Below are 15,740 nucleotides of genomic sequence, written 5' to 3'. Positions count from 1 at the left end.
CGCATGACACAACAGGAAGTGGCTGAACGGTTTAGTGTGACTGAAGGATGCTTAACACTCTCAAGTGCCTGCGTCACTTAGCATTAGTATCTCTGAACTGGACAGGTAATAGCATCAGTGACACAGGGTTCCCAACTGGGAACATTTTGCATGACTTCTGATCCCTCAGTGGACGGTCAACACGCTCTGACGATCCATCTATCTCAATCTTTTCCTGTCCAAAGGTACGGCATCATACAGGGAGTTAACATCTTATACTAAGTCACCCAGTCTTGTGGCTGGTGTTGTCATTCTGCACCGTGTGGCTAGATCTGTTCTGATCTGAGGCTGGTACTTATTTTTTAAAAATGACATTAAATTTGATGCAAAATTAGTACAATATGAGGTTCTTTCGTGAAGATACTGCATGCCATGCTGCCTACTGCTAAGCCTCACTGACCTCAGAACAATGGAACCAAAATGTATACAAATATATTGACAATATTGAGATGTTTTGCCAGAGTCATACAATCATGAGCAATTCCAGCCAGTCAGAAGCTGAAAAAAGCTATTTGAGGAAAAGTCTAACATATTTGTAAACTGAAATAGAAGTAAAGCAAAAAAAGGTATCAAGTATGCAAAGTAGTAACCAAAGGGACAAGACTTGAAAACAAAGTTTTCAGTGTGTTTCAATAACTCACCGCATATCAAAACACAGTAAAAATGTAGCTATTACAATTTTAACAATGTTCCTGTGGATGTAGACTCACCAAGTATTCCCCACCCTGAGCCTAAGTATGTATTTTACATTTAAAAGTCACCACAACAACACAAAAAAATGTCATAAAAAGAATATGTATTTGGTTAATTATGTACCATGTCGTGGAAGTGCATTTATAGATTAAATTGATATAATAATAATTCTAATAATTAATCGATTAATGTTTTTATTAGGGCTGCACGGTGATTGAGTGGTTAGTGCACAGACCTCACAGCTTGGAGACCAGGGTTCAATTCCACCCTCGGCCATCTCTGTGTGGAGTTTGCATGTTCTTCCTATGCATGAGTGGGTTCCAAAATAAATGACAAAAAAAAACATGCTAGGTTTATTGGCAACTCTAAATTGTCATTCATTCATTATAACTAAATGTTATTAAATATATGATAATTATTATTAGCGATAAATAATATGAATGTGAGTGTGAATGGTTGTTTGTCTATATGTGCCCTGTGATTGGCTGGCCACCAGGAAAAGCAGTAGAAAATGAATGAATGTTTTTATTAGGGCAACACGATGGACGAGTGGTTAGCGCGCAGACCTCACAGCTAGGAGACCAGGGTTCAATTCCATCCTCGGCCATCTCTGTGTGGAGTTTGCATGTTCTCTCCGTGCATGTGTGGGTTTTCTCCGGGTACTCCGGTTTCCTCCCACATTCCAAAAACATGCTAGGTTAATTGGCGACTCCAAATTGTCCATAGGTATGAATGTGAGTGTGAATGGTTGTTTGTCTATATGTGCCCTGTGATTGGCTGGCCACCAGCCCAGAGTGTACCCCGCCTCTCGCCCGAATGTTTTTTATTATTTGTATTATATTTTACTGCCTATCACTCCATCACTGGCATAGATAAAAGAAAAAAGAATAATGTGCAGCCATGACTTTTCTAATGGAAACTATTCTTTGACTATTTTTATTCCCCCAAAATAGTCACCATCCACTGCTGCCTGTTGCCATGACCTCTATTGTTGGCTTAACACAGTGGGATGACACAGTGGTACCTCGCTGATATCTCCAAGTGGATATATGTTCCAGTTTTAAAAGGCAACAATTGTGTTTCACCTAAATTAAATATGCTGCGCTTCTAAGCTGGCTGTAAAAGCTGAAATGTTTCCTGTGCAGTGGATGGAAACAAACAAAAAAAGCACTTCCTCTATTATGAAGGCTCCGCACTGACAAGTGAAACAAGAAAATTAAAAACACAAAGTAGCTCTGGTGCTTGCTCGCCATCCCCTGTGGGTGCCCTGTAAATAACGCAGTACTGTAAGTTTGCGGTTAGTGTGATTTCTCAAATGATGCACTACAGCTAAAATGTAGTACTTATTTCTCTCACATTGCTGCAAGACAAATATTATCGCTGAATATTGTCAATGACAGCGAGCGTGAGTTTCTGTTCTATGCGCTCATTCTTTGATCAAAGCCCTGGAGACGTGGACTGGGGGCGAGGGTGCTTAGCACAAGGGGATGTTGGGAGTGTTTCTTGTGAGTCCAGCTGTCTCGAGAGCTTTAAATCCCTTAATTATGAGGCCAGAGGAAGCTCTCCCACTTGGGAGCAATAAATGTTCTCTTGTTCTGCACATTCACCAATCCCATTTGCCGTGTCCTCAACCCCCCAATCCCCTCTCTTTTCAAGAGGAATGATAGAGGGTTATGGGACACAGAGGACGGGGTGAAACGTGGCATGATGGGAGGGATCGGGATGAATACAGAGGATAGAAAAAAGGCAAACGTGCAAAGCATGCCACAATGTTTTTCCTTATGGAATGCTATAGATGGAGGCTGGTCGTCGGCCAATTTCCGGGATATTCTGAAAAAGAGTCATTTCAACAAGAGCTTCTCAAGCAGTCTTACCCTGGGACCTACATTTTCAATTTAAGTCAGAGAGCACTGAAGCAAATAAGTGTTTTTTTAAGAGTCAAATCACATGCTGAGTATGACAAATTCTTACATATTGGCAGGTCTGCACTGATATTGAAGGTCCTCCCTGCTTTTCATGCCATGCTTTGCTTGCTTCACAATAACAGAAAACCAGTCAAGCATTGCTTGTGTATTACATATTTTAATCTAATGCGGGACTAGCTGTCTGCAAAAAATCCAGAATGGATACATAACCCACGTTTTGGGTCTCAACCCCCCCCCCCCCCAACTTGAGAATCACAGACGATTTAAACCACTCATCCTTATATGATCTCATTTAGAATAAGATCAGTGGTGGAGTCGTTGCTGTTGCTGTTAATGAAAATACAGGCAGTGATTCTCCTGCTGGAATCCTTCTCTCCTGCACCTGTGTACCCAGTTTGTGTGCACAGGTGCAGCACGTTCCCCTGACAGAGTGTCCCAGTAATTGACAGCACCATGCACACAATCTGTCTTTGCACGCAGATTCCAAAAATAATAATAATAAGCTAACAAAGAAGATGCAACAAGTCACCACAGATGTATCTATTAACTATTTTTTTCTTCATATTGTGACAGTGAAACATTAATAGGAGGACATTTAATAACATTTAATAATAACAAGGGCCGCTGCACGTGGGTCTAGTGGTTAGCGAGCAGATCACACAGCTAGGAGACCTGAGTTCAATTCCACTCTTGGCTATCTCTGTGTGGAGTTTGCATGTTTTCCCCGTGCATGCGTGGGTTTTCTCCAGGTACTTCGGTTTCCTCCCACATTCCAAAAACATTCATTCATTTTCTATCGCTTATCCTCACGAGGGTCGCAGGGGTGCTGGAGCCTATCCCAGCTGTCTTCGGGCGAGAGGCGGTGTACACCCTGGACTGGTGGCCAGCCAATCACAGGGCACATATAGACAAACAACCATTCACACTCACATTCATACCTATGGACAATTTGGAGTTGCCAATTAACCTAGCATGTTTTTGGAATGTGGGAGGAAACCGGAGTACCCGGAGAAAACCCACGCATGCACGGGGAGAACATGCAAACTCCACACAGAGATGGCCGAGTGTGGGATTGAACTCGGGTCTCCTAGCTGTGAGGTCTGTGTGCTAACCACTAGACCGCCGTGCAGCCCATTCAACTCCAAATTGTCCATAGGTATGAATGTGAGTGTGAATGGTTGTTTGTCTATATGTGCCCTGTGATTGGCTGGCCACCAGTCCACGGTGGACCGCGCCTCTCGCCCTAAGACAGCTGGGATAGGCTCCAGCGCCCCCCGCGACCCTTGTGAGGAAAAGCAGTAGAAAATGAATGAATGATTTTGGATATGTCACATTTTTATATGTCAAGTACTGATTCAGGCACAGTTTAAGCACCAGCATCGCTTCACCATTTGTAAACGTCTAAAGGATAATCCACCCTATCATGATTTTTATAAAAACTACATTCATATGCAAGTTTGAGAGTAAAAAAAAAAAAACAGGCTTGCAGAGGTGGGCAAAGACAGCACAGCAATTAGACTGCTGGAGAAGGACTCCGACAAGCACCTAATCCTTCACAGGAGCTGCGTGTTTGTACAGCGGTTTCACTTTTAATCACGTCAGATTTGTCGGCCCGAGTCTCATTGCACTCTTTGGCTTCATGTGGCAGGAAACAAGAGTGGTGGTGCTCAAATATTTATCTCCGCAAACTCAGGAACGCTGATTGTTGCGGCTCTTGCAAAAGGTACTTGTCGGGAATTAGAAGCACTTATCTGTCGAGCAAACGCTTGCACTTTAACAGTGATTATTATTAGATTAACGAGATTAGTTTTTTTGTTTTTTTTCAAATGAAAAATGTGATTTTGAAGCTATATAAAAAGTCACAAAATAGTCAAATGGAATAATGGAATTTTTCATCTTCAGCTCGGGACTACTGCAGGTCGAAGTAGATCGAACAAAGTGCGTCATAAGTAGGTCCAACATATTGTATTCCATTCCATATTGTCTTATTTGTTTTAATTCTGTTAAAAAAGTAGTATAACAAATAATGGGGGAAAATCTGTTCCTGAGTTTAAAAAATGTTAAAGAAAATGACATGTCTTTGTCCTAATTCTGTCAAACATTTGCAGTATTTCCTGAAATGCTGCTTTTCAACAATATCAAAGAGCAACATTTCTTTAGCAATTTATTGTGTGTAGTTATTTTTTTTTCCAGATAGGAAAACTGGGTTGTGTGGATATGGTTAGGTGGGCAAGTTTGTTTTGTTTATGTCACCATCACTTTCGAACAAATTTGGCATACTTGCTCATTCATTTGAGGTCACCTTGCTCATTATTAATATTCCCACATTTGGGTTGCGTTATTCAGCTTTTTTCAACCTAATTTCTACTGCCTTGCATTGGTCCTTACGAGACTCCACTCTTGTGCTGTGTATAAGCTAGAGGCCCTGCCTCCCCCACAGATACAAAGCGACTGTATGACTGACAAGAGGTCTAACGACTGAAGCCATAATCAAGAGACGAGGATAGCAGAAATGTATGGAGGCCGCACAATTATTGAGTATGTGACTTGGTGTGGGGCCGCACGGTGGTCTAGTGGTTAGTACACAGACCTCACAGCTAGGAGACCCGAGTTCAATCCCACCCTCGACCATCTCTGTGTGTTTGCATGTTTTCTCCGGGTACTCCGGTTTCCTCCCACATTCCAAAAACATGCTAGGTTAATTAGCGACTCCAAATTGTCCATATTTATGAATGTGAGTGTGAATGGTTGTTTGTCTATATGTGCCCTGTGATTGGCTGGCCACAAGTCCAGTGTGTACCCCACCTCTCGTCCGAAGACAGCTGGGATATGATCAAAAAGATTTTATGCAACTTCAGAAGTCAATTTTCCACATTTTTTTTTAATTTAATATAAATTTGGGTTACGTATTATTGTTGGTGGCACAGCACTCCATAATGTTAAGTCCTTGACTGGTCAGACAACTTGTGATGTGCCAGGTTGAGACGGGCTTGTCAGGAAGCTAATGGAGTGGCCTAAGGTTAATTTACAACCATATGAATCCCATCAATAAGCAATTAAGAGGTGTGGAAGCGCAGAGGCATGGAGGCCAGCAGCTAAATCCCCACCTGCCTTTAATCAATTAATTGCTGTGACATGTCTGTTTAAGAGTGCCTGATAGATTTACACATTAAAGCGACACACAGAAAAGGCGCCGCGTTGACCTTTCTCGTTATCTCACGGGCCCTAAAGCGTGGCCGCGCAAGCTGTGAATTAGCATTTCTGACGAGAAGCTCCCCCTCAAGTTGCACCATCGTGGCTCGCTCCTCTGAACAAATTCTCCACATATTGATTGGAATTTTGGGGAATGCATTAAGCTGACTGATGTGAAGGGATTTGAGGGAGCGGATGACTATTCATGGCTGCCTGTGCATAATGATGCATGGAAATACTCGTAAAGTCTGCAAACACACCAAAACTAGTATTTCCATCTCATGGACAGAAACACAGGTTTCTGGTGGTTGTCAGATTGTGAAATAATAACATGAACTTTGACCTCTTAACAGCTATTGCTGTATCCTGGGTCTGTTAAAGTGTAAAGATGGCTGAACAGGACTTTACTCATTTAGCCTTTGACTTCTGTTACCTTTGTGATCATAAGTAACAGGTCATACAAAATCAATAATGCCGAATCAATCAATAGCAGTGAAGCATCAATAATTGTATATAGTTTATTAATGAAAACTAGATCAAGAGGTTGCCTACAGCCACAGCTATTAAGAGACCTGACGGTTATTTGCTTTTGTAGACAAACACAAGCATCGAATCATATTCGGGCGGCACGGCGGTCTAGTGGTTAGCACACAGACCTCACAGCTAGGAGACCAGGGTTCAATTCCACCCTCGGCCATCTCTGTGTGGAGTTTGCATGTTCTCCCCGTGCATGTGTGGGTTTTCTCCGGGTACTCCGGTTTCCTCCCACATTCCAAAAACATGCTAGGTTAATTGGCGACTCCAAATTGTCCATAGGTATGAATGTGAGTGTGAATGGTTGTTTGTCTATATGTGCCCTGTGATTGGCTGGCCACCAGTCCAGGGTGTACCCTGCCTCTTGCCCGAAGACAGCTGGGATAGGCTAAAATTTTACTTTATTTTTGTTTTATTGTACAGTGGTTGAATTCTCTTTTGCTTGTGTATGATTGAAAAGGGCTGCACGGCGGACGGGTGGTTAGCGCGCAGACCTCACAGCAAGGAGACCTGAGTTCGATTCCACCCTCGGCCATCTCTGTATGGAGTTTGCATGTTCTCCCTGTGCATGCGTGGGTTTTCTCCGGGTACTCCGGTTTCCTCCCACATTCCAAAAACATGCTAGGTTAATCCAAATTGTCCATAAGTATGAATGTGAGTGTGAATGGTTGTTTGTCTATATGTGCCCTGTGATTGGCTGGCCACCAGTCCAGGGTGTACCCTGCCTCTTGCCCGAAGACAGCTGGGATAGGCTCCAGCACCCCCTCGACCTTCTTAAGGAAAAAGCGATAGAAAATGAATAAATGTTGCGTTTTTTTCGACTGAGCTTTTGGAACAGATCAATGACAATAACTGAGGATCCATTGTATAAAGTTTAATCAGAGTTTTAATAAAACTTGGCATTGCTTCATTTGGTTTCGAAAAATGCTTTTTGTTTATTCCCAGAACTGGAAGCATGTGCAGGAAGATGGTGTGCTTGACACTAGATTGTCTATGAAATATTCACGTTCACCTTCCCAGGGACTGAAAGGCTCCATGTTGAAAAGTTGATTTTCTTTGGAGGGCCTCAGGAAGATTTCCATTCATTACCTGCTCCTCCTCACTCATGCACCCCCACACCCTCACACACACCTTTTTTTCTCCCTGGAGAGGCTAAGACTGAAGGCCCAGTGATATGATATGTATGAGATTTTCTACCTGATCAGCCTCATCTGACTCACATGAGCCCTGGGGTGTGTGAAAATATTGTCCCAGCCTCTCAGTTAACATGTTAAAAGGAAAGGCTCGATATTGGAAATGTAAACACGGACTAAGATAGCGCCCGTCCATTTGTTTGTTCTTGTGATGCTTTCAAATGAAATCTTGCCACTGAAATTTCTATTTGTCACCCGCATCTTCCGTGATGTGATGATGGAACATGTCAGGTTAATGTCAGTGACTGTGGTTCTGCTTGTCGTCCGTGCAGCTCCTCCAAACAACATCTCAGTCGTGGCGGAGAACACACCGGCCCCGTTCAGTCGATACCAGGCCCAGAACTTCACTCTGGTCTGCACCGCTAAGGGAGGGAAGCCAGCACCTTCGGTGAGTAGGGAACCTCTGCAGCTCGGTGTTCCTGCTGGTGTTTTCAAAAAAGCAACATTCTCCATATACAGTATAGTGAAACGTGGGAAAAATACACAATTCATTCCATGGTGCTCGTTGACTTCCTTTCTTTCTTCCTGTACATGTATGACATTTTTTCATAAAGTTGTATGAAAAAGTTTGGGCACCTTTTGGGAACATCAGTAACGTTACATTGATGAGACAATAGCTACCACAGGAAGTAGGCGGTTAATGCTAACATCTGAGCCCATACGTATTTAGTCTTATAATTGCCTAAGATGTCTTATTATATCTAGTATATTTGCTAATAAGAATTAAAAAATGGGCTGCACAGTGGTCGAGTGGTTAGCACCAAGGCATCACAGCCAGAAGACCAGGGTTCAATTCCACCCTCGGCCATCTCTGTGTGGAGTTTGCATGTTTTCCCTGTGCATGCGTGTATTTTCTCCGGGTACTCCGGTTTCCTCCCACATTATAAATATGAGTGTGAATGGTTGTTTGTCTATATGTGCCCTGTGATTGGCTGGCTGGCGACCAGTCCAGGATGTACCCCGCCTCTTGCCCGAAGACAGCTGGGATAGGCTCCAGCACCCCATGCGACCCTCGTTGAAAATAAGCGGGAGAAAGTTACGTGAATGATGAATTTAAACGTGACTATAGGGGTGCTATTTCGTCTCTAAATGACTCGAATAATGCTAAAGATGTATTTAGAAGGGTATTATCTGCTCTAAAATATTAAATTTATGAAAAAGGAGTCACAGACATTTACTTACCATGCTTTGAAGACCCTATGATGGTTCTAGTTTTATGGTTATCATTCCATGGTTCTTTTATATCAATACTGGTACCCATACATCTCTGTGAAGGCATCGCCAAAATACGGTTTGACTTTGGAGGCCTTTTGGTGAATTAATTTTAGTGTTTATCATTATTTTTAACCCATCTGATAAAAGTCTCTTGCAAATAGCTAAATCATTTAAATGAGTGCTTCCTGTTTGTTAAAGAAAATTAAATTTATCAAATGCGGGCATTCATATTTAAATTAAAGCAGCAACGTGTGACAGAAAGCATGTGAACATGATGTTAAAACATAGATAATAGCAAATATTGCTTTAATACTTCCAAGCTGATCCTTGACTTAATGGTGACGCCACCTCATCGTTAAAGTATCGCACCTTTTACGAAACTGAATAATAACGTTACAGATGGCAGCACCAACAGCAGTGACATGATGTTAATAATGTGCCCACATAAATCTAATTTGTACATAATCATAAATGGATGCATAAGCAGGCTGAGGAGATCTGCAAACATCCCAAGTAGTCGGGTGTCATTGGAGAGCCCCCACTGGGTCATTAATCATTGTCCACGGGTGTATGCTAATGAACTCCCAAGGCGCGGCACACGCATCTCTCGCAATTATAAGCCCAGTGAGAGGTGAATGCAAGGTGAATGTGATTTCCGCCTCTCAGGTGCCTTCCTGGTCAACACTCGTTTCTGTGCTGATGTCAAGACGTTTAAGCCGTCTCGTTTTTTCCGAGGCAGACAAGAGGAAAAGAGAATGGACCGTGTGATGGTGGTTAATTAGCTTCGCAATTATTGAGTCACTGACCAAATGAGTGGGGATGAAAAGAACATCTTCAAGATGAAAATGAAGGTCATAATAGTGCTAAAACAAGGAACAATTTTTGGTCATTTGCGCCTCGGTATAATCGAGTGATTTTTGACAGGCGCAGAGACTACTGTGTTATGTATTGCGACTAAAGTGCAGAAAGTACACATCTGGTGCTAACAATGTACTTTGCGACCTTAGATTTTGCATGAAAATAACTGACATCAAATACATATTTGTTTCATTTTCCTTTTCAAAGAAAATCTGTTTCCCTGGAATAAAAAAAAAACAATAGAAACAAACCCGATCAGCGTAAATTATTGAATTATTGAATTATTGAATTATTGAATTATTGAATTATTGAATTATTGAATTATTGAATTATTGAATCATTACATTATTACATTATTACATTATTATTAAAAAATAATAATAATAATGCCTGCACGGTGACCAAGTGGTTATCACGCTGACCTCACAGCTAGGAGACCAGGGTTCAATTCCACCCTTGGCCATCTCTGTGTGGAGTTTTCATGTTCTCCCCGTGCATGCGTGTGATTCAAACGCCTTGTGATTGGCTGGCGACCAGTCCAGGGTGTACCCCGCCTCTCGCCCGAAGACAGCTGGGATAGGCTCCAGCACCCCCGCGGCCCTCATGAGGAAAAAGCGGTAGAAAATGAATGACTGAATGAATAATAATAATTTAAAAAAAAAACTTAAACTGTATTATGGAAAGCAGGAAGTGAACAAATGAAACAGTTACTGATTGTAAAAGTAAACTGTATTATGGAAAGCAGGAAGTGAACAAATGTAACAGTTACTGATTGTAAAAGAACCAGATGTAGGGGTAGGATTTAATAAGCTTTGCTTCTTCCTACTCCTTTTGGACATGTGGAACTGTGAACTGATTATGTGATGCATTCAATTGTAATCTGATGCATGTTCAAATGAAATAATACCATTACCAATACCACCTACACAGGTTTGTTATTCTCTGTGTATGATAGCATGTGCTGAAAGTTTGCAAAAGTTATTCAACTTCATGAGGGGGGAAAAAAAAACCCTGCTAATCTGCTCACACACACAAAGAGGTTTAATCAGCCGGCAGTGTGAGTGAGAACACCTGTGTGTGAAGGACCCACTGCGTTGTTCTCATGCATGGAAATTACAAAGGCTACAAAGATGTACGTGAGGCTTCCGTGACACCTTCGTACTTGACTGCCACTCATTCTCATCCATGTTTGCACTGTAATAATGCATAAAGCAATGAAGTCAAGAAGAGGAAGAATACATAATCAGTCAAATCACAATGGCTATGTTGGTATTCTCTAAAAGTTGATGTCTAAAGTATAAACTTACGTAATTAGTGTTTTTTTGTTTTTTTTTTTCCTGATGTTATCACAAAGTGTACCATGTTTCTGTTGTTTTGCAACGACTGCTAATTTTAGCTAATGCGCCTATTCAGTTCAGGTGCGTGCATCATTCTTGGTCGGAGCATTGCTCAATGTCAGTAATTGTCATTGTACTGCTCTATGCTATATGCCTGCCATTGCACTGCAGTTATTATTATCATTATTATTATTCAAATATACCTTTTACCTACAAGCAGGTCTCATCTCTCGCAAGTACATATCATTGAAATGATGAGCTTGGTGTTACATAAACTAAAAAAATAATATAGTTGAAAACAAGGTGAATGCGAACAAACAGCGGTGAGTGATTATCTTCCACATCAATGTAGCGACTTAAATTACATGCTGTCTTTGAACACAACCATAATCGCTCAGAATTACCGGGTTGCATGTGAGGTCAAATCTGGTTGGCAGTTGTCACAGGCCCATACACATAGTGTACTAAGAAACTTTATTATTGTATTACGACAAAATACCCGGGGGGTGTAATTATATTCTGCTTGAGGACATCGGTTCGATTCCCAGAATTGCGTCAAGAAGGGAATTCAGTGTAAAAACTATGTCAAAACCATTTATGCGCTTGACTTGTTATGGTGGAGCCTGATAGGAAAAACGGAAAAAGGAAAACAAATGAATGTTTTTCTATAAAACCAGCAATACTTTGCATTATGTTCTGTTTTGTACATGCAAACAAATAACAGTGCTATGTGAACTTTCTTCACATTTAGTCTCAATTGTTTAGAAATCAGTTTTTTAACAATAGTGTACTATACAATACGATGCAGGCCTCTACAAGTAACAGTTCTACTGAATTCTGACTTTTTTTTTTTTTTTTTTTTACAAATATGCGTATATGAGATTGTGTCACAACAGAAAAAAATTCTGAGCGATTTCATTCCATATAAAATATGGACCGGGTTTGTTGTGATAAATTAGTTTGCATGCAAATTAATTCTTGTTGCTATGCAACCGCTCTATGCATCCTTCCAGCAGGCATTTGTTTTTCTTTTCACCCAACACCGCTAAAACATCCTGCTCATTTTTAATTAGCATAATAAGCTTTAAGACATTTTTTTTTTAACATAGTCACTTTGAAGAGTTACATTTTCTGTTAATGCCTCATACAACATGATGATGCTACTTGGTTCGCACTGGGGCCGGAAGCAGAGTTTGATGGCTGTCTATTTTGGGATGGTTAACCTAGTGACGGTGAACTTGACACCGCTAAAAACAATCAAAATAATTGCATGAATTCGGTTGAAACTGTCTGCTTCATCAAATATTATGTCGTGAAATAGGAATGGTATGTCCATATTGTATTGACAGTATATATTAATGGCGGGTAATTCACTGTGCATAGCGAAGAATTCGTTTTTTGAAATATTTTATCAAAAAGCCAAAGCAGATGCCTTTTTAAAAGCTATCGACCACATGTAAAAGTTCAATCAATTTGTCTTACTTGACAGTTATTAGCATGTAGCATTTTTTCCTTCTCTACTCGCATAGCCACAATTGGTGTTTCGATGACATAAGGCCAATTACCGAATTAGAGAGAGCACATGTAAATGGGGACTTCACAAAGAAGCGTGAAAAATTGAGAGGTTGAATCATTTTAAGAATCCGTTTCAAGAACTTAGACCCTGTCCATACGGGAATGCTCTTGTTTTTTTTTTTGTTGTTGTTTTTTGGGGGGGGGGGTTGGCTGTGTTAGGGTTAGGGTTAGGGTTAGGGTGTCAGATCAGTAAATGCTCATATCCACACAGGAGCGGATTACTGAGTGAAAGTAATGTTACTCATCAGGCACCACAACACAGAACCGCAAAACAATAGAAGAAGAGAAAATGCATGCTCACAAAGGTTGAGATGGGAATGCTGAGGTTCTCATTGGGAGTGACCAGGATGGATAGGATCAGGAAGGAGTACATCAGAGGGCCATTACATATTAGAGGCCAGACTGCAATGGTTCGGACATGTCCAGAGGGGAGAGATAGTCAATATATTGGTAAAAGGATGCCGTTAGAGACCAAAGAGGAGGTTTATGGATGTAGTGAAGGAGGACATAAGTGTAGTTGGTGTGAGAGAGACAGATGCAGAAGACAGGATTGGATGGAGGTGATTGATTTGCTTTGGCGACCCCTGAAGGGAAAAGCTCAAAAAGAAAGAAGAAGAAAAAGCGGTTTTCTTTTCCATACGGCAATGACAAGGCAGTGTCATCAGATTTTCCCACCCTGGAAGCCGTTTTCAAAAAATACAATTTCAGGGCACTCAGAACGACATTGCCTTGTGGATAAAATACTTTTGACCCGAAAACATTCTCGTGTGGACAGACATGAGCATCAAATGGCACCTACACCCTCCTTTTAAAACCCTTTGCTTTCTATCTGGAGACAGCTGCCATGCTCTTGAAGGTTCACACACTGCACATGTTTGTCATCGCCGGCATTGTATTTTGAGATGTGTTGCAATGTGACGTCAGTGCTTTCTTAGCATCGCTAATGGCTCCCCAGTACCACTCATTAGCACGTCCTTGGAGCACGAGTGCGCACTGATTGAAAAAGAGGGTCGATAATGATAGTTAATAACAAAGAAAGCTGATGAAGTCGTGGCAAGGAGCCTTCTCTATGCCGCTTCTCTTTTTGAATCACGAAAACAATAAACATGAAGGCGTACGGTGACAGAATTATGTTTGCTCTAACAAACCGCCATCACGGATTTGAAAATAAATAATCAAGATTTAAAGTGAAGCTGTAATAGGGTTCACGCAGGGTACCATTTGTCTGTAGCGTAACTCTGACAATGTCAGAGTTATTAAAATGGATATGTTTCCATCCATTGTTTGCACATTAAAGGGGTTTCATAACAGCGGTTTCATTGATTGTGGCTTTATTCCTGGCACTGTAAGAGCATACAGTATACAAGAAAATAAACAGAATTGATAAAAGGTTAAAAACACACATAATAATTTAACCTGGGAATAAGCTCAATTTGCATAAGGTATTCATGCAAACACAACATTTTAATCAAACAACGTTTAATTTATGTATTTCACAAATCTGAATATGATTTAATATGAAGACCTGATTCTTCTTTTTTCATATTTATAGGAGATATACCGCAGACCAAGATGTAATTTTTTTCTATCTATAATCTAGATTAATGTAAGTGAGCCCTGAAAGAATTTTGGGATTGCTTAAAACGCTCGGTTTCAGAAGGCGTGGTAAAACCTGCCCTTTGTGATGTCACAGAGGGAGGGACTTCCTTATATGGTTCATAGTTAGGAAGCACTCTGGCCTTGTGACCAATCACAGCTGAGTGGGCGTTCCCAAATAAATGAAAACATATCGTTTTGGCAGGAAGCACAAATCAAAAGAAATACAGCTGGAATAGGTGCAGATTTTGGAAGATATAGAAAGTTTTCTGTGCGGGTTATTTTGTGTAACTGCTTTGTAGGAGACCACAATGAAAAATGAGCATAATAGATCCCCTTGAAGAAGGCATTTGCCCTTACAACGTGTATTAATGACACAACAAAATGATGTTAACCAAAAAACACGCTAAAACCTGTCCTTTGTGATGTCACAGAGGGAGGGACTCCTTATATGGTTCGTAGTTAGGAAGCAATTTGGGCTTGTGACCAATCACAGCAAAGTGGGCGTTCCCAGAGGTGGGTGGAATAAATGAAAACAGACGTTTTTGCAGGAAGCACAAATCAAAGGAAATACAGCTGGAATAGGTGCAGATTTTGGAAGATCTAGAAAGTTTTCTGTGCGGGTTATTTTGTGTAACTGCTTTATAGGAGACCACAATGAAAAATGAGCATAATAGATCCCCTTTAATGTGTATTAATGACATGACAAAATGACATTAACCGAAAAACACGCTAACTGGGGTGAGTGCTATCCACAGTTCCAATGTATATGTAAAAAATACAACATGTGCTATGTTGCATTACGATTTGTTAGTTCACCTTCGTAGAATGTGCCCTCGCTTTTCAGTTGAGGTGAATCTAATCTGTCTGCTGACTTCTCTGAAAATAGTTAGAATGGGCGCTTCGGTGGTGGATGACAATGCCGGCCTTGGACTTGCTGATGGTAGTTGCATTTAGAGCCAAACAAGATCATAGTGGATGTTGATAATGGTGACAATAAGAAAGATAGCTGGCTACTGATGCTTCTTTGTTGAACGTTTCAATAACAATGAAAGGCGTATCATTCCAAGAGGCATCCCTCAGAGTTTGTTAACATCACCCTGTTGTCATATGCGCCATGTTGTGGAATTCATTGCAGTGTTCTTTTTTTTCTATTCATAGGCTGCACAAAGCACAGAAACAGGACCTATGCTGTTCCCCCTATCCTTCAATTTATCATTGTTATCAAGCTAATGATTTGCATGGGCTAAGCGTTAAAAAAAAAAAAGCAGCAGATACAATTGCATTGTGGTGGGCACTAAGGAGACGAATCATGACAGAAATTAGAAGCATGAAGATCAGGTTTTAACTGCTACAGTATAATAAGACTATAGCATGTGTACGATTTCTTCAGTGCTTTATTTTTTATCTTATTATGTTTCCTCCTACTTACCTGTATATCTATGTCGGCTTCTGGATGCTTGAATTTCCCTTGGGAAATAAAGTACATATGTGTCTGGTTACTAAATATAATATAATATAGTTTCACAAACTATGGTAGTTATCGTGAACGACCCATGTTTTTGGATGGGTTTATTCATTTA

The 15,740-nt window shown here is 40.8% G+C and overlaps 1 protein-coding gene across 2 annotated transcripts in view; it reads left to right on the top strand.

Moving 5' to 3' along the window:
• The window catches only part of igsf21a (immunoglobin superfamily, member 21a), a 190,156-nt gene that overhangs the window by 143,591 nt on the left and 30,825 nt on the right, over positions 1 to 15,740 (top strand). For both annotated transcript variants that reach the window (XM_058054592.1, XM_058054591.1), the window contains exon 5: positions 7,849 to 7,964. In XM_058054592.1, coding sequence (XP_057910575.1) covers positions 7,849 to 7,964 — 116 coding nt within the window. The remainder of the gene's footprint in view (positions 1 to 7,848; positions 7,965 to 15,740) is intronic.

This window comes from Doryrhamphus excisus, chromosome 18 (genome assembly GCF_030265055.1).
Source record: "Doryrhamphus excisus isolate RoL2022-K1 chromosome 18, RoL_Dexc_1.0, whole genome shotgun sequence".
In the NCBI taxonomy this organism is placed as follows: Eukaryota; Metazoa; Chordata; class Actinopteri; order Syngnathiformes; family Syngnathidae; genus Doryrhamphus; species Doryrhamphus excisus.
Note: the sequence above shows the minus strand (reverse complement) of the source record. Positions and strands in the feature narration are given on the sequence as shown.